Source organism: Coregonus clupeaformis, chromosome 39, assembly GCF_020615455.1.
Source record: "Coregonus clupeaformis isolate EN_2021a chromosome 39, ASM2061545v1, whole genome shotgun sequence".
NCBI lineage: Eukaryota > Metazoa > Chordata > Actinopteri > Salmoniformes > Salmonidae > Coregonus > Coregonus clupeaformis.
In genome coordinates this window covers 3,001,856-3,025,153 of record NC_059230.1, presented here as the reverse complement: position 1 = coordinate 3,025,153, position 23,298 = coordinate 3,001,856, and the positions used below count along the sequence as shown (strand labels likewise).

The 23,298-nt window shown below is 42.8% G+C and overlaps 1 protein-coding gene across 1 annotated transcript; it reads left to right on the top strand.

The window, feature by feature from the left end:
- Positions 1–447: 447 nt before the first annotated feature.
- LOC123482852 (fucolectin-like) lies at positions 448–21,998 on the top strand. The gene is made up of 6 exons (XM_045211787.1): positions 448–451; positions 619–898; positions 1,107–1,249; positions 2,025–2,116; positions 21,345–21,462; positions 21,777–21,998. The coding sequence occupies exons 1-6, from the start codon at positions 448–450 to the stop codon at positions 21,800–21,802; spliced, it is 663 nt and encodes a 220-aa protein (XP_045067722.1). The 3' UTR covers positions 21,803–21,998.
- Positions 21,999–23,298: the final 1,300 nt, after the last annotated feature.

Genomic DNA, 23,298 nt, shown 5'->3' with positions numbered 1-23,298 from the left:
CTTTCAAATGAACCACTCAGAATTTAAAAGATAATTTGAATTTCAGTGTACTCCCGAATTGACTGAAAATTGAAATTGAATTGACCCTAACCCTTCCATCTAAAAGTCAGCTATCTCTAATGATCAGCATTACCCTATAGCACGTTACACAATTTGTCATATGATGTTATCAAAGTAAATTCACAATATCATTCATTATGACTAATTAATGATATTATTCATTCATAACATTATTGTTGTTTTACAGGGATTTTCCTACTCTTTCTGAAGGTCAGCGTACAGACAGGTAAATGCATTTTTAATAAAGCAGACAGACAGACTGACAAAAACAAACAACCCAAATCAACTAATCAATGAATTAAGTATCAGTATTGGCCACTTCGACAGATGCTAGGCCTAATAATAACTAATTCAGTTAATGTCCCAACTAAAGGTAACTAAGTGGGAATGTGTATATCTGAGGTGTATTCACTAGGAACCAAATGGAACAAAATGGACGAAATGGGGAGGGACTAACCTGAACTAACCTGCAAAATGTTTTCTGTTGCAAAATTAATTGCTACAGTGTGCACTAATGAATAAACCTCTGTATTATATCTGTCTCTGTCACTCAAACAGACAACTTGGCATTGAAAGGAGTGGCCACCCAGTCATCACTGAATGGGTATGGCAAGGCTCACAATGCCATTGATGGGAACAGAGAATCAAACTATCACAAAGGATCCTGCACCCACACTACACAGGAGACCAACCCCTGGTGGAGAGTGGACCTGCTGGATGTGTACAGAGTGACAGCTGTCACCATCACCAACAGAGGAGATGTTGTTCCTGAGAGGCTTGATGGTGCTGAGATCCATATCGGTAACTCACTGAAGAACAACGGCATCAACAACCCCAGGTGATACATAGACATCAGTACATTTTTATGTCCTGTCTTGAAGGTATTTGGATAAATTGGTCTTCATCCATGCTTCTGTAGCTATTCTGTGGCTATATATTTAACAGACTGATTGTATTCTCTGTATTACATTGTAGAGTGTCCTCATTCCCTCTCATGTGCTCTCTCTCTCTCTCTCTCTCTCACACACACACACTCTCTCTCTCAGATGTGTTGTCATATCCCACATCCCAGCAGGAGAGACCCACACCTTCCAGTGTAAATATATGGAGGGTCGCTATGTTGTTGTGGTCATCCCTGGACAGAACAGGATTCTCACTCTGTGTGAGGTGGAAGTATATGGCATTCCAGGTAATCATCTGTAACTGTCTTCACTGTTCACATTCATCATCAAGTAAAGTTTACATAACGTTTACATAGTAGAACATCAATGTTCTGGAAGTAAAATTAATGTGCTTGCTGACAGCAACATCACTCTTGATTTCTGTCATATTCTTATTAGTGTGACTTGCTTCTGCAGTCACACTTTTAATGTTGTATTTATTTCTTATATAGAGATTGTAATAATAACTGAACTCTTAACCTCTTATTTCAGACCCAGCCACCCCTATTTCCTCCAACCCTCCCACCACTACTATCTCCCCCCCTCCCCTCCACTCCCCCTCCTACCACTAATATTACCCATCTTCTAAACATGTCAAATGCAATAATAACTTTAATGAAGATAATTATTTTCCTATCGGACTTTGTTTTAGTGGAGGTTATACTTTTTCTTCCACAATTCATGTTCTTATATTGAATAGTTTTTCTGTGACTCAGTGGGAGATATTTTCACAATGCAAATTAGTACAAATCTGTGAAAGAAATACAGTAAAACTCATAATCTGTCATTTAATAAGACACTTTTTTCTTCAACAATGTGCGTTAGAAAAATAACACTATTCATGCATTGCTCAGCTTACTAAACTTTAGTAAAACAATCACCTTTTTGTACAGCGCATTGTTAAAGAAATATGTCAAATTAAGTCATACTGTCAAGTCCTAATGAGTTTTGTGGTATTCCTGGTATGTTTTTACAGAATTTTACTATTTTGCACCATAAAAAATGTTACCAAATGTATTTCAGCCCCCAAGTCAAAGAGAACGGTGGTGAGGATGAAGATCCAATCAGATGCTGATCTGACAGACCAGGCAGTCGGTGACCAGCTCCTACAGCAGGTGAGAGAGAGGGAGAGGGGGAAGGAGAGAGAAAGGTGGAGGGAGAGAGAAATAGAATGTGTCTTTGAATATGAAAATGTATGTGCGAGTGCTGTCCATGTGATAAGAGAGAGAGAATTCTGAAAAACCATCCTCCGTGTACTACGTAAAACACCAAGTAATGGATGCAGAGCAGAATTAGGACGATTCCCGCTAATGATCAAAATCCAGAGAAGAGCAATTAAATTCTACAACCACCGAAAATAAGTAATTCTCAAACCTTCCATAAAAATAACCTCACCTACAGAGAGATGATCCTGGATAAGAGTCCCCTCTGCCAGTTGGTACGGGAACTCTGCTCACAAACAGACCCCACAGAGCCTCAGGACAGCAACACACAATTAGACCCAACCAAATCATGAGAAAACAAAAAGATAATGACTTGACACATTGGAAAGAATCAACAAAATAACTGAGCAAACAGTTTTTTTTTATTTGGCCCTAAACAGAGAGTACACAGTAGCAGAACATCTGACCACTGTGTAGGGCTGATCCCATGACAGCTTTGCACACTCTTGGCATTCTCTCAACCAGCTTCAAAAGGTAGTCACCTGGAATGCATTCAATTAACAGGTGTGCCTTCTTAAAAGTTAATTTGTGGACTTTATTTCCTTCATAATGAGTTTGAGACAATCAGTTGTGTTGTTACAAGGTAGGGGGGTATACAGAAGATTGCCCTATTTGGTAAAAGACCAAGTCCATATTATTGGGGCGGCAGGTAGCTTAGTGGTTAAGAGCATTGTACCGGTAACCGAAAGGTCGCTGGTTCTAATTCCCGAGCCGACTAGGTGAAAAATCTGCCGATGTGCCCTTGAGCAAGGCACTTAACCCTAATTGCTCATGTAAGTCGCTCTGGATAAGAGCGTCTGCTAAATGACTAAAATGTAAATGTATGGCAAGAACAGCTCAAATAAGCAAAGAGAAACGACAGTCCATCATTACTTTAAGACATGAAGGTCAGTCAATACGGAAAATGTCAAGAACTTTGAAAGTTTCTTCAAATGCAGTCGCAAAAAACGTCAAGCACTATGATGAAACTGGCTCTCATGAGGACCGTGACAAGAATGGAAGACCCAGAGATAACTCTGCTGCAGAGGATAAGTTCATTAGATTTACCAGCCTCAGAAATTGCAGCCCAAATAAATGCTTCACAGAGTTCAAATAACATACACATCTTAACATCAACTGTTCAGAGGGGACTGTTTGAATCAGGCCTTCATGGTCGAATTGCTGCAAAGAAACCTGTACAATGGCTGCCGTTTTATGGACTCTTAACCAACCGTGCTATTTTGTGTGTTTTTTCGCATTGTTTGTAACTTATTTTGTAGATAATGTTGCTGCTACCGTCTCTTATGACCGAAAATAGCTTCTGGACATCAGAACAGCGATAACTCACCTTGAACTGGACAAATATTTTTCTTGAATGAGTGGGATGAGAGGGATTTGCTCCAGACACCCGACAGGGCCCTCATCCCCGTCATTCGCAGCAGAAAGAAAATAAGATATCACGGAAGGAGATCATGGTGCCTGGTCAGGAGCCGGCGACAAGTGGCTAATTTGCCTTTGCCATCGATACTATTGGCCAACTTACAATCGCTTGATAATAAAGTGGACGAACTACAAGCCTGTATATCCTACCAACGGGATATTAAAAACTGTAATATCTTATGTTTCACTGAGTCGTGGCTGAACGAAGACATTAATAACATACAGCTGGCGGGTTATACACTGTATCGGCAGGATAGAACAGCAGCCTCTGGTAAGACAAGGGGTGGCAGTCTATGTATATTTGTAAACAACAGCTGGTGCACGATATCTAAGGAAGTCTCTAGGTTTTGCTCGCCTGAGGTAGAGTATCTCATGATAAGCTGTAGACCACACTATCTACCAAGAGAGTTTTCATCTATATTCTTTGTAGCTGTCTATTTACCACCACAAACTAATGCAGGCACTAAGACCGCACTCAATGAACTGTATACGGCCATAAGCAAACAGGAAAACACACATCCAGAGGTGGCGCTCCTAGTGGCCGGGGACTTTAATGCAGGGAAACTTAAATCCATTTTACCTCATTTCTACCAGCATGTTAAATGTGCAACCAGAGGGAAAAAAACTCTAGACCACCTTTACTCCACACACAGACACGCATACAAAGCTCTCCCTTGCCCTCCATTTGGCAAATCTGATTCTATTCTCCTGATTCCTGCTAAAACTAAAAGTAAAAAAGCCAAAACTAAAGCAGGAAGCACCAGTGATTCGGTCAATAGAAAAGTGATCAGATGAAGCAGATGCTAAGCTACAGGACTGTTTTGCTAGCACAGACTGGAATATGTTCCGGGATTCTTCCGATGGCATTGAGGAGTACACCACATCAGTCACTGCCTTCATCAATAAGTGCATCGATGACGTCGTCCCCACAGTGACTGTACGTACATACCCCAACCAGAAGCCATGGATTACAGGCAACATCCCCAATGAGCTAAAGGGTAGAGCTGACACTTTCAAGGAGCAGGACTCTAACCCAGATGCTTATAAGAAATCCCGCTATGCCCTCCGACGAACCATCAAACAGGTAAAGCGTCAATACAGGACTAAGAAGGAATCATACTACACCGACAAAGGGAAGCACAGCCGCGAGCTGCCCAGTGATTGAGCCTACCAGACGAGCTAAATTACTTATATGCTCACTTCGAGGCAAGTAACACTGAAACATGCATGAGAGCATCAGCTGTTCCGGACGACTGTGTGATCATGCTCTCCGTAGCCGATGTGAGTAAGACCTTTAAACAGGTCAACATTCACAAGGCCGCAGAGTCAGATGGATTACTAGGACGTGTACTCGGAGCATGCGCTGACCAACTGGCAAGGGGTGGCGGTCTAAACCTGGCACAATCCCTACTGTGAAGCATGGTGGTGGCAGCATCATGCTGTGGGGATGTTTTTCAGTGGCATGGACTGGGAGACTAGTCAGGATTGAGGGAAAGATGAACGGAGCAAAGTACAGGGAGATCCTTGATGAAAACCTGCTCAGGACCTCAGACTGGGGCGAAGGTTCACCTTCCAACAGGACAACGAGCCTAAGCACACAGCCAAGACAAAGCAGGAGCCTGGACTTGAACCCAATCAAACATCTCTGGAGATACCTGAAAATAGCTGTGCAGTGACGCTCCCAATCCAACCTGGCAGGGCTTGAGAGGATCTGCAGAGAAGAATGGGAGAAACTCCCCAAATACGCCTGTGCCAAGCTTGTAGAGTCATACCCAAGAAGACGCGAGGCTGTAATTGCTGCCAAAGGAGCTTCAACAAAGTACTGAGTAAAGGGTCTGAATACTTATGTAAATGTGATATTTCAGTTTTTCTTTTCTATTTTGTAAAAATGTCTAAAAACCTGTTTTTGCTTTGTCGTTATGGGGTATTGTTTGTAGATTGATGAGGGGAAAAAAACTATCCGAATGCATTGTACTTCAATACTTCTATAGTGTGCCAATCAATCATTCATTCGTTCATGTCATCACACAGCATACGAGTCATTCATGATTGAAATGCAATCAAGCATTTTAGTTTTAAAATAAAATAAAGCGAGCCTTGAACAATAAATAAACCGTTCCATTTCGGGAATTCCATTCACGACTGAATGCTAATGTTTTTTAGTCTTTGCTCTGATAAAGGCTTAGCAAAAATATACTTTACAACAGACTCTCTGGTACGGTTTTTTAGTGTTGTTTACATTGTTCCAAACGGTCAGCAAAATGATATTGTAATCGATACAGCGCCTCTTTGGCCCAAATAATAATATGCTGGCAGCTCCTTACCTTTTTCTTGATCTCCAGTATTTTCCACAACTAGTCACATTTATTCCACACATCTGACTTTCCTTTTACCTCCTGAGCAACCTGTTAAAATTCCCCCGTTTCGAGTTTATTTGTCACGTCCTCTGCATCCATTTTGCTGTCACATATGTTACGGTGTTTAGAGTTTGTTATAACAAATGTATTGATGTGATATTATATGCTATGCTATAGGCACGGCCTGCCCGCTCATTAGGCAGGATTAGGAGGCCGCCTATGGCGGTAGATTGACGAGGGCAGCATTTTCTGAGCTAAACTGACCAAGACGCACCTGCAACAACATCACATAAAACCTCACATAATCCTGTCCAAAAACAATGACAATTTCTCTCAACCAGTGGCATATGGGCTTTTTAGGTGAGCGCTGATGCCACTCTTTGATAAGCAGTGCCCACTTTGTCAAAGGCAGGGGCGCAAAATATTTTGCTTGTCCATTCCCAGCGTGCCTTTCCAGGGTGCTGTTGGAGAGACGCATCTCTGTAGTGTTCCACCAACGTTCAGTCAAAAAAATATTCTAGGGGGGCGCTGTTGGAAGCCAAGGATGTAGCACGCGTCTCCCTATCGCTCCTGAGTTAGTGACCAAATTTATATATTTAACTTTGCAAAATTGCATACATTTCTGTTTGCCCAGGCGTCTGAAGAGACCCATAAACAACTCAGTTCAAGTTTAATAAATTTAAATTCGTAATGACATCAACCCGGCCAAAAACAGAGTCTGCAAGAGCAGGCCGCAACAAGCCTGCAACTTCTCCTGACTCACCCCCGCCACCGAACGCTGCCAATGCCGGCCCCACGGAAACACTGACTGTGGAGATGCTGCAATCCGTGATAGGCACCCTCAAAACCGACATTTTCGGAAAAATTGACTGTCTCTCTACCAATCTCAGGTCAGAGATATCAACGATCAAAGACGAGCTTAAAAAATCTATCGAGAGTATACAGAATAAGCTCGACGCACATGGGGGTGACTTTATCGGATTTGGAGCGAGGTGCTACAGACCACAGCACTCGCATTAGCGAGCTAGAGGCTAACGTCGGCTCATTGACAACTAGGGTGGCATTCCTCGATAATAGATGCGAAGATATGGAAAGTAGAATGCGGAGGAACAACATTCGTCTACTGGGAATACCGGAGGGGAGTGGAGGGCCCAAGGCCCACGGAGTACATGGCCCAGCTACTTCAGGAGCTGCTCGGGCTAGAGGAGAAGCCATTGCTAGACCGGGCTCACCGCACTCTGCGTAGCCGACCCAGAGATGGAGAACCCCCACGACCATTTGTCATCAGGGTGCATTTCTTTCACGTCCGCAACGACATACTGAGAAGATCGGGAGAAGCATCCCCTCTTCTACATAAGGGTAAAAGAGTCTCGATATTTGCGGACTACACAACAGCTGTGGCTAAGAGGCGGGCTAGCTTTGGAGCTGTGAAACGCCAACTACACGCCTGCCCGGGCGTGAAGTTCGGCCTCATCTACCCTGCGGTTTTGAGACTGACTTTACCGGACGGCTCCATGCACAGATTCGAGGACCCGGCTATAGCGGCAGATTTCATCAACAAGAACGTGAAAGCGGCTGTTGTACCGCAAGGTGTGTAACAAATGGTTGGCTGGCTGGTCTTCCTAGCAGGCTAGTTAGCAGGCCGAATGGGTGACTAACGAAGCCATCTTTGCTGGGTTCATCGACATATGAATGTCATTCTCTTTTTTATCTCTTTATTTCCAGCCCAGGTTTGCCGCCTCTAATGCCAATATCTGGGGGTCTGCATGGCTGTTTCAGTTTGATCATTTACCATCTACGTCGAGGTTAAACCCCTCTTAATCGAGGATAGTTTTCCTTAGACCCTGTTGGGGACCATTCTATCCATGTTTGGCTTACTCTAGTTAAATGGTCACTAATCTTAGGTAGCACAGAGTAAGAGTTATCATGCTTAGCTCTAAACTTTCTTTGTACTTAGGGTTTTGCTTGCATCTCATTTGGGGAGATGCTTCGGCAAGGGCGGGTGTGAGGGAAGGGTTTGTTCACTCTCTATTTGTATATAGTTTGTATATGTTTTTTGTGCCTCTTCGCTTGTCTTTGTTTTTTACATTTGCGCTTTTAGGTTCAACTAAGATCTTCAGTTTACATTGTACCTTGTCCTTTACACATCCTCTCTCTCTCTTAAGATATGACTCAGCCTAGTGTAGCCCATACTGCTGGAGGGAATGGCTTTAATTTTCTTACCTGGAACTGCAGGGGCATAAATAACCCAGTTAAACGTAGTAAGGTGCTACACCATCTTCATCATTTGAAAGCTCACATCATCTTTCTCCAAGAAACTCATCTGAAGGTATCACAACACTCAAGTCTTAGGTGCAGATGGGTGGGTCAGGTGTTCCATTCCTCATTTCAGAGTAAGGCGAGAGGGGTGGCTATTTTACTTCACAGATCGGTACCTTTTACATGTTCTAAGGTGATCGCAGATCCCCATGGTAGATATATAATTGTCAGTGGTAGGCTGCTCAATACAAAGGTTCTTCTTGTTAATATCTATGCTCCTAATTGGGACAATGGTGATTTTTTCAAATCGGTTTTCTCTACACTCCCAGATATGTCCACCCATATGTTGATTTTAGGAGGTGACTTTAACTGTTGGTTAGACCCACAATTGGATCGATCCTCCACTAAACCTACCACCTTATCAACCTCAGCTAGAGTTGTTCGAACCTTTATGTCTGAATTCGCAGTCTCAGATCCTTGGAGAATGGTTAATCCAGCTGGGAAAGCATACTCTTTTTTCTCATCGGTTCACCACACTTTTAAGCGCATAGACTACTTCCTTGTTGATGACCGGCTCCTCCACTCCATATCTTCATGTTCATATAACCCAATTGTTGTATCTGACCACGCCCCTGTTACTATGGAAGTAGCTTTTCAAAATCTTGACAATCAGCGACCGCCTTGGCGACTAAAAACTCAACTGCTCAGTAATGAACACTTTGTCAATTTTGTTTTGAGTCAAATCGACTTTTTCATGATTACAAATAGAACCCCAAACATCTCTGCGTCTACTCTCTGGGAAACTTTGAAAGCTTATATCAGAGGTGAAATTATCTCCTACACCGCACATGAGAACAAATTGAAAAGGAATAGGTTATCTATGTTAACACGCTGTATTGCCCAATTAGATGACATTTATGCCGTTTCACCATCCCCGGATATCTATAAGGAACGTTTAACTCTGCAAGCAGAATTTGACACACTATTAACAGACCAGGTTACTGAAATGCTTGTCAAGTCTAGGAGCACTTACTATGAACAAGGAGATAAAGCCAGTAAATTATTAGCTCACAAGTTACGTCAACTATCATCATCATCTCAGATTACAAAAATCCGTACATCATCTGGGATATCATTAGATCCTGGGGGGATCAATGAGGAGTTCAAGAGATTTTACCAGTCTCTATATACCTCTGAAAGTAAAGCGGATACAATGGAATTGGATGATTTCTTCCACTCACTTTCTGTGCCTTCGGTCGGCCGGGATTTGGTAAAAAAATTAGAGCAGCCGATCACTGTTGAAGAACTGTCTAACGTTGTCAAATCCCTTCAATCTGGGAGAAGCCCAGGGCCTGATGGCTACCCGACAGAGTTTTATAAAAAGTTTATCACCAAAATAGCCCCTATTCTAATTGAAATGTACAATGATGCATTTGTAAATGGTGCTCTCCCACATACTCTCACTCAAGCAACCATTTGTGTTATTCTTAAAAAAAACAAAGACCCTCTTGACTGTGCATCATACCGTCCAATTAGCCTGCTAAATGTGGACTATAAAATTCTAGCCAAAATTCTGGCAACGCGGCTAGAAACAGTCCTCCCATCAATTATCTCTCCGGATCAAACAGGATTTATAAAAAATAGACACTCATTCTTCAATCTCCGAAGATTATTTAATACTATATACAATCCTTCTGTCGACAATACCTCTGAAGCCATTATATCCCTGGACGCGGAGAAAGCGTTTGATCGGGTGGAATGGAAATACCTTTTACACTCTAAATAAATTTGGCTTTGGCTCCAAATTCATGACCTGGATAAAACTTCTGTACTCATCCCCCAAGCCTCTGTCAGGACTAATAACACTCAATCAGATCGCTTCCCTTTGCAAAGATCGACACGTCAGGGTTGCCCTTTAAGTCCCTTACTGTTTGCCCTCGCCATAGAGCCACTTGCAATAGCACTTCGCTCCAACCCCCTCATCAAAGGCATAGTCAGATACGGGCACGAACACAAACTGTCTTTATATGCAGATGATTTATTAATATACACATCCAATCTTTCTGTCTCTGTCCCTGCTGCCCTTTCCACTTTCGCATCCTTCGGTCACTTATCAGGGTATAAACTAAATCTCAGTAAAAGTGAATTGATGCCACTTAACATGGCTGCAAAAAAATCCCCTTTACATAACTTGCCATTTAAAATAGCTCACAGTAGTTTTATTTATCTCGGGGTACATGTCACAATTAGGTTTGAAAACCTTTTTCAAGCCAACTTTGCTCCTCTCTTAACCCGTACTAAGGACGATTTGGAACGGTGGTCTTTGCTACACCTCTCCTTAGTTGCTAGAATTAACTCTATTAAAATGAATACTCTCCCTAAATTCTTATACCTCTATCAGTGCCTTCCAATATTTCTACCCAATACATTTTTCAAAAAGATCGACGGCCTAATTCTACCCTTTATATAGGACAAAAAGCCTCCTAGGATGCGAAAACAGCTCTTGCAGAGGCCCAAACCAGACGGCGGTCTAGCTCTACCAGATTTCAGATTCTATTATTGGGCCGCTAACCTTAGGATCATTCAGTACTGGTTGCAGAGCAGAGTGATATTCCCACCCCCAACTTGGCTGGAGATGGAGGCTGCCTCGTCTACACCGGCATCATTGTCTTCCCTCGCTCACTCCTCTATTACAGGCCCTTACTCCTCCTTCACCAATAATATATGTGTCAAAACAACATTGAAGATCTGGAATCAATTTAGGCGCCACTTTGGGTTTCAAACAACCTCTTCCTTGGCTCCGGTAACCTCAAACCCAGCTTTTCCCCCATCTATGATTAATGGTGCTTTCTCAACATGGTCTAATCTCGGTATTAAAAGATTCAGAGATCTGTATACTAACAATACATTTAGTACGTTTCAACAATTATCAGCTAAATTTGGTCTCCCCAGACATCATTTTTTTAGGTTCTTACAAGTCCGGAGTTATGTCCGCAGCATAGATCCAGGATTCCCCAACCTTTCTGGTGGAACACAGTTCGACACATTTCTCACCCCACTTCCTAATCAGAAAGGCACATTGTCAATAATCTATAGTCAAATTTGCTCACTACAAGCCATCTCATTAAACAATATCAAATCCTCTTGGGAGGAGGAACTGGGTGAGGAAATATCTGATGAACTATGGGAAGGGGCACTCAAAAGGGTACATAGCTCTTCTATTTGCGCTCGACACGGCCTCATCCAATGCAAACTCATTCATAGGGCCCACTGGACCAAAGCAAGACTATCAAAAATTTACAAGGATGTGAACCCTAATTGTGTTCGATGTAACCAGTCCCCTGCTAATCATGTGCACATGTTTTGGTGCTGCCCATCTCTTGTTGGTTTCTGGAAAGACATCTTTAATACACTCTCAGAATTAAGCGGCACACAGATCGAGCCAGACCCTCTCATTGCATTATTTGGAGTTTCCTTACCCACAATACAATTGACCAAAATGAATAAGGATGTAATTGCCTTTGTCACGTTGTTAGCGAGACGATTAATTTTACTTAGATGGAAATCCTCTGCAGCCCCTTCTCATGCTCTTTGGATTAAATCTATTTTGAATTGCATAAAGTTGGAGAAAATAAAACAGACACTCAATGGGTCTGTAGACAAATTCTATGCAAAGTGGGATCCCTTCTTTTCTTATGTTAAAAGAATACATTTCCCTGCAGTTCCAGAGTGATGTATATTTATATATTGGTGATGTAAGAAGCCTGGTATGTGCATATACGACATCTCGGATGTTAAGGACGGTAATAACTATGCTAGCTGACCTATAACAACTGGATCAAAACAGATATATATATATATATATTTTTTTTTTTTTTTGTGTTTTATCTTATTTATGTATTTAATGTCTATTTTTTATTTCATGTCTGTCTCTCTATGTTTTGCTGTATCGTTGTATTCAAATTGTTGTTCCATATTCATACCAAATAACTTTCAAGTGCAATTATTTACTAAATGCTGGTACTGAAAATTCAATAAACAAAGTATATAAAAAAAATAAAAATAAAAATATTCGAACATAAATCAAGTTGCAGATAAAGGATATGGTAGAAAGAGAATGTGGCCTTTTCTGTAGCCTACAGGATGGAGATAAAATGTATGACAATGTAATGACACGGACACTTTTTACATCATGCAGGGTTCTCTGATCAAATAGCATAACCTAAATGGCACTCAATCAAATAAAACATGTGCTGTCATGTTAAATTAACAAAGCAACATATCCTAAAAACAGGACAGGTCAAAGTAAAATGGACAATCACAATTGTTGTCCAGGAGTTTCACCCCATTTCACCCCAATTTTTTGACAAGCTGATCATAGCGAAAAAGAAAATACTTCTGCATTAGCCACACGATAACATTTACATTTTAGTCATTTAGCAGACGCTCTTATCCAGAGCGACTTTCAGGAGCTATTAGGGTTAAGTGCCTTGCTCAAGGGCACATCGACAGATTTTTCACCTAGTTGGCTCAGGGATTAGAACCAGCGACCTTTCGGTTACTGGTACAACGCTCTTAACCACTAAGCTACCTGCCGCCAACTCCTGATAAAGTTGGGTAGCTGACTTTCAGAGCTTGGTCACATGAATTAGGACTAATAAAGCCTATGCAATGGCCTGTTTTACAAAAGGTGAGTCTACCACATGGATGGGCATTCATACAATTCCATTGCAGGCGGACATGGTAGGCTTCACCCTAGTAAGCACAAGCCGCCATCTTTTGGACGTATTTTTGGGGTTCTGTCTGGGAGTCGTTTTTTTTGTGTTTTACAAATGGTAGGCTTACCACATAGATGGGCATTCATAACATTCCATTTCAGGCAACACTGTAGGCTACACCTCAGTAAGCACTGACCGATGTCTTTTTTTGGTGCAGTTCCGGACCGGCCTTGATTTCCATATCCACTGACATAGATTTTTGGTCCATTTTGTCCGGTCTGCAATAGCCTTGATTTGGTCCAAACATAGACATCTATAAATAACTTATTTTCAACTTTTATTCAGATCCAGAAATTAGCCTGATTTCAACATCAGAAAAAAATTATAATGTCAACGTCTGTAAAATACGTATTTTCAACATCATAAAATAAGTATTTTCACCTTTCATTCAGAATCTAAATTGAACCTAACTTCAAAGTCTTGGAAATACGTATTTTCAACATAATTTTGCTTACTGGGACAATTCTAGTCTCGCATATGGTGGCAGAACCGCAAAGGCCGGCCCTGGCTCTGTTGTGCCCTATTCGGACGGGATTAGCATTACTGGGGGAGGTCGGGTAATGTAATTAAGTGAATGAGCACAAAACACCACATCTGTCATTTTAGCCCTGTCCGAATCTGCCATGTCATTGTACATGGCAGGAGAGTAACAATTCCAGCCAGAAAAACCTACTGTTTTTTTTTTTTTGAACTCCAATGTTCTGTGACAATATTAGTCACATGTGAATCGGCATCCCTGTGTTTTGAGAGAAATGTCAGGTGTTGCAATAACTGATTCGATAAATTGAACTAAGTGCTGCGCATCAGCTATATATGAATGGCCTACATGTAGCCTAGCAACTTTCACAGTGAATGCTTTGGTTTATATGTTTTCTGCATATGAATGGAATATTGTGAAATGCATCAGTAAAAAATATTGAGCCTATTTAATGCAACCCTTGCTGTTAACAGATTGCAAAGCAGCCGCAAACAACTGACCTAAACGTTTGGAAATGACAAGTTAACTTTCTCATCCATAGCCTGAAAAGGCATCGCAACTGCAATTGCACTGTTTAGCTCACACCTGAAGGCTGGTGGGCATTTAGGACATATTGCAGATCACTAACATATCCTAATGATTATGATCACACTTCCTCAATTTAAATATTATGGCGACACTATAGAAAAGATGGTTTGGTTAAGCAATGAGGGGGTTATTATATGGCCAATATACCACAGCTAAGGGATGTTCTTAGGCAAGACGCAACCTGGTGCCTTATTGCTATTATAAACTGGTTACCAATATAATTATAGCGGTAAAATAAATGTTTTGTCATACCCCTGGTATACGGTCTGATATACCAAGGCTGTCAGCCAATCAGCATTCAGAACTCAAACCACCCAGTTTATAATATGGTTTATACAACAGACGTGTCTAATGCTGATTGGTTAAAACCGCATTCCAGCCGCTGTCTATTTCACAAGTTATCACTGGCTAAATCTATGATGTTAAAATGCCTATTTACTCTGTTCCATCTGACTGCGCAATCCTCATCAAATCTTATTTGCCACTTGCAAATAGTCCGGGTAGCCATGATTAGCTGTTCAGGAGTCTTATGGCTTGGGGGTAGAAGCTGTTAAGAAGCCTTTTGGACCTAGACTTGGCGCTCCGGTACTGCTTGCCGTGTGGTAGCAGAGGGAACAGTCTATGACTAGGGTGGCTGGAGTCTTTGACAATTTTGAGGGCCTTCCTCTGACACCGCCTGGTATAGAGGTCGTGGATGGCAGGAAGCTTGGCCCCAGTGATGTACTGGGCCGTACCACTACCCTCTGTAATGCCTTGCGGTTGGAGGCCGAGCAGTTGCCATACCAGGCGGTGATGCAACCAGTCAGGATGGTGCAGCTGTATAACCTTTTGAGGATCTGAGGACCCATGCCAGATCTTTTCAGTCTCCTGAGGGGGAATAGGTTTTGTCGGGCCCTCTTTACGACTGTCTTGGTGTGTTTGGACCATGATAATTTGTTGGTGATGTGGACACCAAGGAACTTGAAGCTCTCAACCTGTTCCACTACAGCCCCGTTGATGAGAATGGGGGCGTGCTCAGTCCTGTCTTTTTTTTCATGTAGTCCACAATCATCACCTCTGTCTTGATCACGTTGAGGGAGAGGTTGTTGTCCTGGCACCACACAGCCAGGTCTCTGACCTCCTCCTTATAGGCTGTCTCATCGTTGTCGGTGATCAGGCCTACCACTGTTGTGTCATCGGCAAACTTAATGATGGTGTTGGAGTCGTGCCTGGCCACGCAGTCATGGGTGAACAGGGAGTACAGGAGGGGACTGAGCACGCACCACTGAGGGGCCCCCGTGTTGAAGATCAGCGTGGCAGATGTGTTGTTACCTACCCTTACCACCGGGGGGCGGCCTGTCAGGAAGTCCAGGATCCAGTTGCATAGGGAGGTGTTTAGTCCCAGGGTCTTTAGCTTAGTGATGAGCTTTGAGGGCACTATGGTGTTGAACGCTGAGCTGTAGTCAATGAATAACTTTGTCACGTAGGTGTTACTCTTGTCCAGGTGGGAAAGGGCAGAGTGTAGTGCAATAGAGATTGCATCATCTGTGGATCTGTTGGGGCGGTATGCAAATTTAGTGGGTCTAGTTTTTCTAGGGTAATGGTGTTTATGTGAGCCATGACCAGCCTTTCAAAGCACTTCATGGCTACAGACGTGAGTGCTACGGGTCGGTAGTCATTTAGGCAGGTTATCTTAGTGTTTTTGGGCACAGGAACTATGGTGGTCTGCTTGACTTATGTTGGTATTACAGACTCAGTCAGGGACATGTTGAAAATGTCAGTGAAGACACTTACCAGTTGGCAAGCGCATGCTCAGAGTACACGTCCTGGTAATCTGTCTGGCCCTTCGGCCTTGTGAATGTTGACGTGCTTAAAAGTCTTACTAACATCGGCTATGGAGAGTGTGATCACATAGTCATCCGGAACAGCTGATGCTCTCATGCATGCATGTTGCTTGACTCGAAGCGAGCATAGAAGTGATTTAGCTCATCTGGTAGGCTTGTGTCACTGGGCAGCTCGCGGCTGTGCTTCCCTTTGTAGTCTGTAATAGTTTGCAAGACCTGCCATATCCGACTAGTGTCGGAGCCGGTGTAGTACGATTAAATCTTAGTCCTGTATTGACTCTTTGCCTGTTTGATGGTTCATCAGAGGGCATATTGGGATTTCTTATAAGCGTCTGGGTTAGAGTCCCGCTCCTTGAAAGCTGCAGCTCTACCCTTTAGCTCAGTGCAGATGTTGCCTATCATCCATGGCTTCAGGTTGGGGTATGTACGTACAGTCACTGTGGGGACAACGTCATCGATGCACTTATTGATGAAGGCAGTGACTGATGTAGTGTACTCCTCAATGCAATCGGAAGAATCCAGGAACACATTCCAGTCTGTGCTAGCAAAACAGTCCTGTAGCTTAGCATCTGCGTCATCTGACCACTTCCTTATTAACCGAGTCACTGGTGCTTTCTGCTTTAGTTTTTGCTTATAAGCAGGAATCAGGAGGATAGAATTATGGTCAGATTTGCCAAATGGAGAGCGAGGGAGAGCTTTGTACGCATCTCTGTGTGTGGAGTAAAGGTGCTGTAGAGTTTTTTTTCCTCTGGTTGCACATTTAACATGCTGGTAGAAATTAGGTAGGACCCAGCCAAGCAATTTCTAAACTTGATCTCCACTATAAAAAGCATCTACACATTATCTGACATTTAGTTTTCAACAGCAGAGATTTGTATAAACCTTTGTCTGTCTTTCCGACATTTGTAACATTGTTTCAATATTCAAATTCGATCTCCAGCTGTCCCATAGTAATGAATATGTCGGGAGTCAGGACGAAATGGACTGACAGGCAGCGTTTCTCAACAAGTCGAAATCATGAATCAGCTGAGCACATTTTCTATGCCAGGAGAAATCGCACCTCATTAGCTCATTGTTATAGATGTATCCAAATAAATGTCACTAGAAAACAGCTTAAACAAATGCAACTACTTTGCTGTTATTCTGGCTGCATTCTGGCTAATTTCCTGATTATGATCTTGTCTCATTGCTGCAACTACCCAACGGGCTCGGGAGAGGTGAAGGTCGAGTCGCCTGCCACGCCACGCATCTTAACATCCGCTCGCTTAACCCGGAAGCCAGCTGCACCAATGTGTCGGAGGAAACACTGTTCAACTGATGACCGAAGTAAGCCTGCAGGCGCACGGCCCGCCACAAGGAGTCGCTAGAGCGCGATGAGCCAAGTAAAGCCCCCCCCGGCCAAACCATCCCCTAACCCGGACGAAGCTGGGCCAATTGTGCGCTGCCCTATGGGACTCCCGGTCATGGCCGGTTGTAACATAGCCTGGGATCGATCCCCAGGCTGTAGTAATGCCGCAACACTGCAATTCAGTGCCTTAGACCGCTGTGCCACTCGGGAGGACCCTGGTAGCACTTTTTTACGTGACCGTAAGTTAGACGTAGTTTGCTAGCTAGCAACCAAGGGATAAGAACCTTGCGAGCTAGTATGCGTATAAGCTTCGTCTCGGGCCTAACAACACCCGTGCCAATATATCTTCCAAACACTGGCTTCTCGGGCATTATCACTTAATTGGAAACTTGGGAACCAAGATTGAGTTATCAGTGTAGCCCTATCACCTGGAGATGTTGAAATACTGTATCTTCATGCCTAGAATAAAAACCTCCTGGCTTCCTTCATAGCTATCAATTTGTTGGAAAAAAAAATAAAGAATTACAGGGGGCAGTTTGGAAAAAACTAATACCATCCGAATCGTCCTCTGGAATAACGGACATTCTGGAGTAATAATGCTATAACCAACGTTCCCTAGTAATACTAGTCCCATGCGAATAGGTATTTGGTCACGTGCATTCGCCGCATACATGTGTCACGTAAAGAGAGCAAGGTTTGAAGGAATAGGGAATATTTTTCCTAAACAAATGAGGGACCTCGGTAACAAAACGTTTCAATCAGAAACGGCTGTAATTATGTTGCAGCTTCAGCAACACGGACAGCGCGATTAACACTTTGATGTTCTGCGGTGGTCACTGCAGCAGGGAGGAGAGTGAGACAACAGCTGCTAGTCACAGTCACTCGCTGTCTTTTGTTAATTTTAACACAGCGCAGAAAGTCTGAGCATGGCCCCGCACAATCAAATAAATTGCTGGTCGGACTCCCTCTAGTCAATTGTGTGTCTTAATTATTTAATTAAACCTTGTGCTTAAAGCACCAGACAAGCTCAGTGAATAAAGTTGATTTGATTAAAACACATAGAATGTGTCAATATATGGAAAAATAAAAGTAACTTACTTTCGAAAGAACAGACGACTCTTGGTCGACCAAGATTTGTTTTTGTCGGGGACAGCCCTACCACTGTGACCACTGTAATTGAACCAAAATTAAGAAAATCCTTGTCTATGTACAGATCGGTGAGCATAGCTTTACTATTGAGAGAGGCCGCCATCAGCAGACCTGGCTCTCAAAAGAAGACAGGCTATGTACCCACTGCCCACAAAATGAGTTGGAAACCAAACTGCACTTCCTAACCGACTGTCAACTGTATGACCATATCAGAGACAAATATTTCCCTAAGATTAAGCTAAGCTACAGGACTGTTTTGCTAGCACAGACTGGAACATGTTCCGGGATTCTTCAGATAGCATTGAGGAGTACACCACATCAGTCACTGGCTTCATCAATAAGTGCATCGATGATGTCGTCCCCACAGTGACTGTACGTACATACCCCAACCAGAAGCCATGGATTACAGGAAACATTCACACTGAGCTAAAGGGTAGAGCTGCCGCTTTCAAGGAGCGGGACTCTAACCCGGACGCTTATAAGAAATCCCGCTATGCCCTCAGACAAACCATCAAACAGGCAAAGAGTCAATACAGGACTAAGATTTAATCGTACTACACCGGCTCTGACGCTCGTCCGATATGGCAGGGCTTGAAAACTATTACAGACTACAAAGGGAAGCACAGCCGCGAGCTGCCCAGTGACACAAGACTTCCAGACGAGCTAAACCACTTCTATGCTCGCTTCGAGGCAAACAACACTGAAGCATGCATGATAACACCAGCTGTTCCGGATGACTATGTGATCACGCACTCCGTAGCTGATGTGAGTAAGACTTTTAAGCAGGTCAATATTCACAAGGCCGCAGGGCTAGACGGATTACCAGGACGTGTACTCCGAGCATGTGCTGACCAACTGGCAAGTGTCTTCACTGACATTTTCAACATGTCCCTGACTGAGTCTGTAATACCAACGTGTTTCAAGCAGACCACCATAGTCCCCATGCCCAAGGACTCTAAGGTAACCTGCCTAAATGACTACCGACCCGTAGCACTGACGTCTGTAGCCATGAAGTGCTTTGAAAGGCTGGTCATGGCTCACATCAACACCATTATCCCAGAAACCCTAGACCCACTCCAATTTGCATACCGCCCCAACAGATCCACAGATGATGCAATCTCTATTGCACTCCACACTGCCCTTTTCCACCTGGACAAGAGGAACACCTACGTGAGAATGCTATTCATTGACTACAGCTCAGCATTCAACACCATAGTGCCCTCAAAGCTCATCACTAAGCTAAGGATCCTGGGACTAAACACCTCCCTCTGCAATTGGATCCTGGACTTCCTGACGGGCCGCCCCCCGGTGGTAAGGGTAGTTAACAACACATCTGCCACACTGATCTTCAACACGGGGGCCCCTCAGGGGTGCGTGCTGTGTCCCCTACTGTACTCCCTGTTCACCCATGACTGCATGGCCAGGCACGACTCCAACACCATCATTAAGTTTGCCGACGACACAACAGTGGTAGGCCTGATCACCGACAACGATGAGACAGCCTATAGGGAGGAGGTCAGAGACCTGGCCGTGTGGTGCCAGGATAACAACCTCTCCCTCAACGTGACCAAGACAAAGGAGATGATTGTGGACTACAGGAAAAAAAAGAGGACTGAGCACGCCCCCATTCTCATCGACGGGGCTGTAGTGGAACAGGTTGAGAGCTTCAAGTTCCTTGGTGTCCACATCACCAACAAACTATCATGGTCCAAACACACCAAGACAGTTGTGAAGAGGGCACGACAAAGCCTATTCCCCCTCAGGAGACTGAAAAGATTTGGCATGGGTCCTCAGATCCTAAAAAAATTCTACAGCTGCACCATCGAGATAATCCTGACTGGTTGCATCACCGCCTGGTATGGCAACAGCTTGGCCTCCGAACGCAAGGCACTACAGAGGGTAGTGCGTACGGCCCAGTACATCACTGGGGCCAAGATTCCTGCCATCCAGGACCTCTATACCAGGCTGTGTCAGAGGAAGGCCCTCAAAAAATTGTCAAAGACTCCAGCCACCCTAGTCATAGACTGTTCTCTCTGCTACCGCACGGCAAGCGGTACCGGAGTGCCAAGTCTAGGTCCAAAAGACTTCTTAACAGCTTCTACCCCCAAGCCATAAGACTCCTGAACAGCTAATCATGGCTACCTGGACTATTTGCACTGCCCCCCCACCCCATCCTTTTGACGCTGCTGCTACTCTGTTAATTATTTATGCATAGTCACTTTAACTCTACCCACATGTACATATTACTTCAACTACCTCAACTAGCCGGTGCCCCCGCACATTGACTCTGCACCAATACCCCCCTGTATATATAGCCTCCCTACTGTTATTTTATTTTACTTCTGCTCTTTTTTTTCTCAACACTTTTTTGTTGTTGTTTTATTTTACTTTTTTATTAAAAATAAATGCACTGTTGGTTAAGGGCTGTAAGTAAGCATTTCACTGTAATGTCTACACCTGTTATATTCGGCGAATATGGCCAATAAGATTTGATTTGATTTGATTTGATTACACAGGCCCACAAAGAATTTGAAAACAAATCCAACCTTGATAAACTCCCATATCTATTAGTTGAAATACCACAGTGTGCCACCACAGCAGCAATATTTGTGACCTGTTGCCACAAGAAAAGGGCAACCAGTGACGAACAAACACCATTGTAAATACAACCTATATTTGTCTATTTATTTTCCCTTTCATATTTAAACTATTTGCACAATATGTTACAACACTGTACATTGCCAATAGTATAGCATTTGAAATGTCTATATTTTAATACTTTTATGAGTGTGATGTTTACTGTTTATTTTTGTTTCCCTTTTGTTTGTCTATTTCACTTACTTTGGCAATGTTAACATATGTTTCCCATGGAAAGAGAGCGAGCGAGAGAGAATAATCTAACCTCTTGTGCTTTAATTTAGCTGCATGTAGAGCTCATGAAGCAGGGTGTGTCTGACGTTCAACTGCGCTGGAGGACTCAACCAGATGGACAGATTTTCCACCGTGAGGAAGAAGAGGAGGGTGGAACCACTCAGACAGGTAACAACAAGCATATTACAGACCGTTTTCCTTATTGCAACAGACAGGCATTGAAAACATTGTACTTTTATCAGAGTTGGGGTCAATTCCATTTCAGGAAATAAACACATTTTTATTACAATTTTCCTCAATGTATTTCAATGATGAAAATGTGGAAGTGGAATATCAGTTTACATCCTGAATTGACTCAATTGAAATGGAATTATCCCTAACTCTGGGTCTTATTACCGTGTTTCCAAGTTGTTATTGTAGTGTGTGTTAGCGAGTGATATCTCAATTAGTACCTGAAAGAGTTTCTGTCATTTATTTTCCAGGTGTCTGTGGAACTGAAGGGGGCTAGCCTGGTGAGAGAATCCAAGGAGACAAAATAGTTTTAACATTGGACTGTTTTGATGACATAATCTATCTACCGTAAAACTTCAATTAAACACAAATTCTCAAATACACACCTGTTTCAAATAAACTCAAGGTCTAAATGAATTGTTTACGAGGTTACCATGAATTGTTTTGGAGGTTTAATGTTTGATTTGTTACATTAAATAATTCAGTAATGACTCGAAGAAATTATGGCAATCTTCCATTTTTATTGCCAGTAAAAAAAAACTGCTAACCATTGGCTGCTAACAGCTGAGAACTGTTAGCTATAAACTGGCAAGCATAAAAACAGTCAACAACTTTGGGAATACAGACCCCCAGAAATTGGCATATTTTATTCATTTATTTAGGCCAACTAAGACAAAAGAAACGTGACACAATGTGTAAATCTTAACACATTAGTGCAGGAAATTGATTAAAATGCTGGAAGTGAATGCTGGAATTAAACAACTAACTATGCAAATTAGTAAAAGGTGTGTGCATTAAGTAAATTGATGCCTGGCTCAAATAGAAGCCTGCATCTAACAAAACACCAAAACACTACATAAAGAGAGACCTATACTGCCTTGCAAAAGTATTCATCCCTCTTGGCATTTTTCCTATTTTGTTGCATTACAACATGTAATTTAAATGGATTTTTATTTGGATTTCATGTAATGGACATACAAAAATAGTCAAAATTGGTGAAGTGACATGAAAACCATAACTTGCTTCAAAGAATTCAAAAAAATAAATAACGCAAAAGTGGTGCGTGCAAATGTATTCACCCCCTTTGCTATGAATCACCTAAATAAGATCTGGTGCAACCAATTACCTTCGGAAGTCACATAATTAGATAAATAAAGTCCACCTGTGTGCAATCTAAGTGTCACATGATCTCAGTATATATACACACCTGTTCTGAAAGGCCCCAGAGTCTGCAACACCACTAACCAAGGGGCACCACCAAGCAAGCGGCACCATGAAGACCAACGAGCTCTCCAAACAGGTCAGGGTCAAAGTTGTGGAGAAGTACAGATCAGGGTTGGGTTATACAAAAATATCAGGAACTTTGAACATCCCACGGAGCACCATTAAATCCATTATTTAAAAATGGAAAGAATATGGCACCACAACAAACCTGCCAAGAGAGGGCCGCCCACCAAAACTCACGGACCAGGCAAGGAGGGCATTAATCAGAGAGGCAACAAAGAGACCAAAGATAACCCTGAAGGAGCTGTAAAGCTCCACAGTGGAGATTGCAGTATCTGTCCATAGGACCATTTTAAGCCGTACACACCACAGAGCTGGAGAGTGGAGAGTGGCCAGAAAAAAGCCATTGCTTAAAGAAAAAAATAAGCAAACACATTTGGTGTTCGCCAAAAGGCAGGTGGGAGACTCCCCAAACATATGGAAGAAGCTACTCTGGTCTGATGAGACTAAAATTGAGCTTTTTGGCCATCAAGGAAAACGCTATGTCTG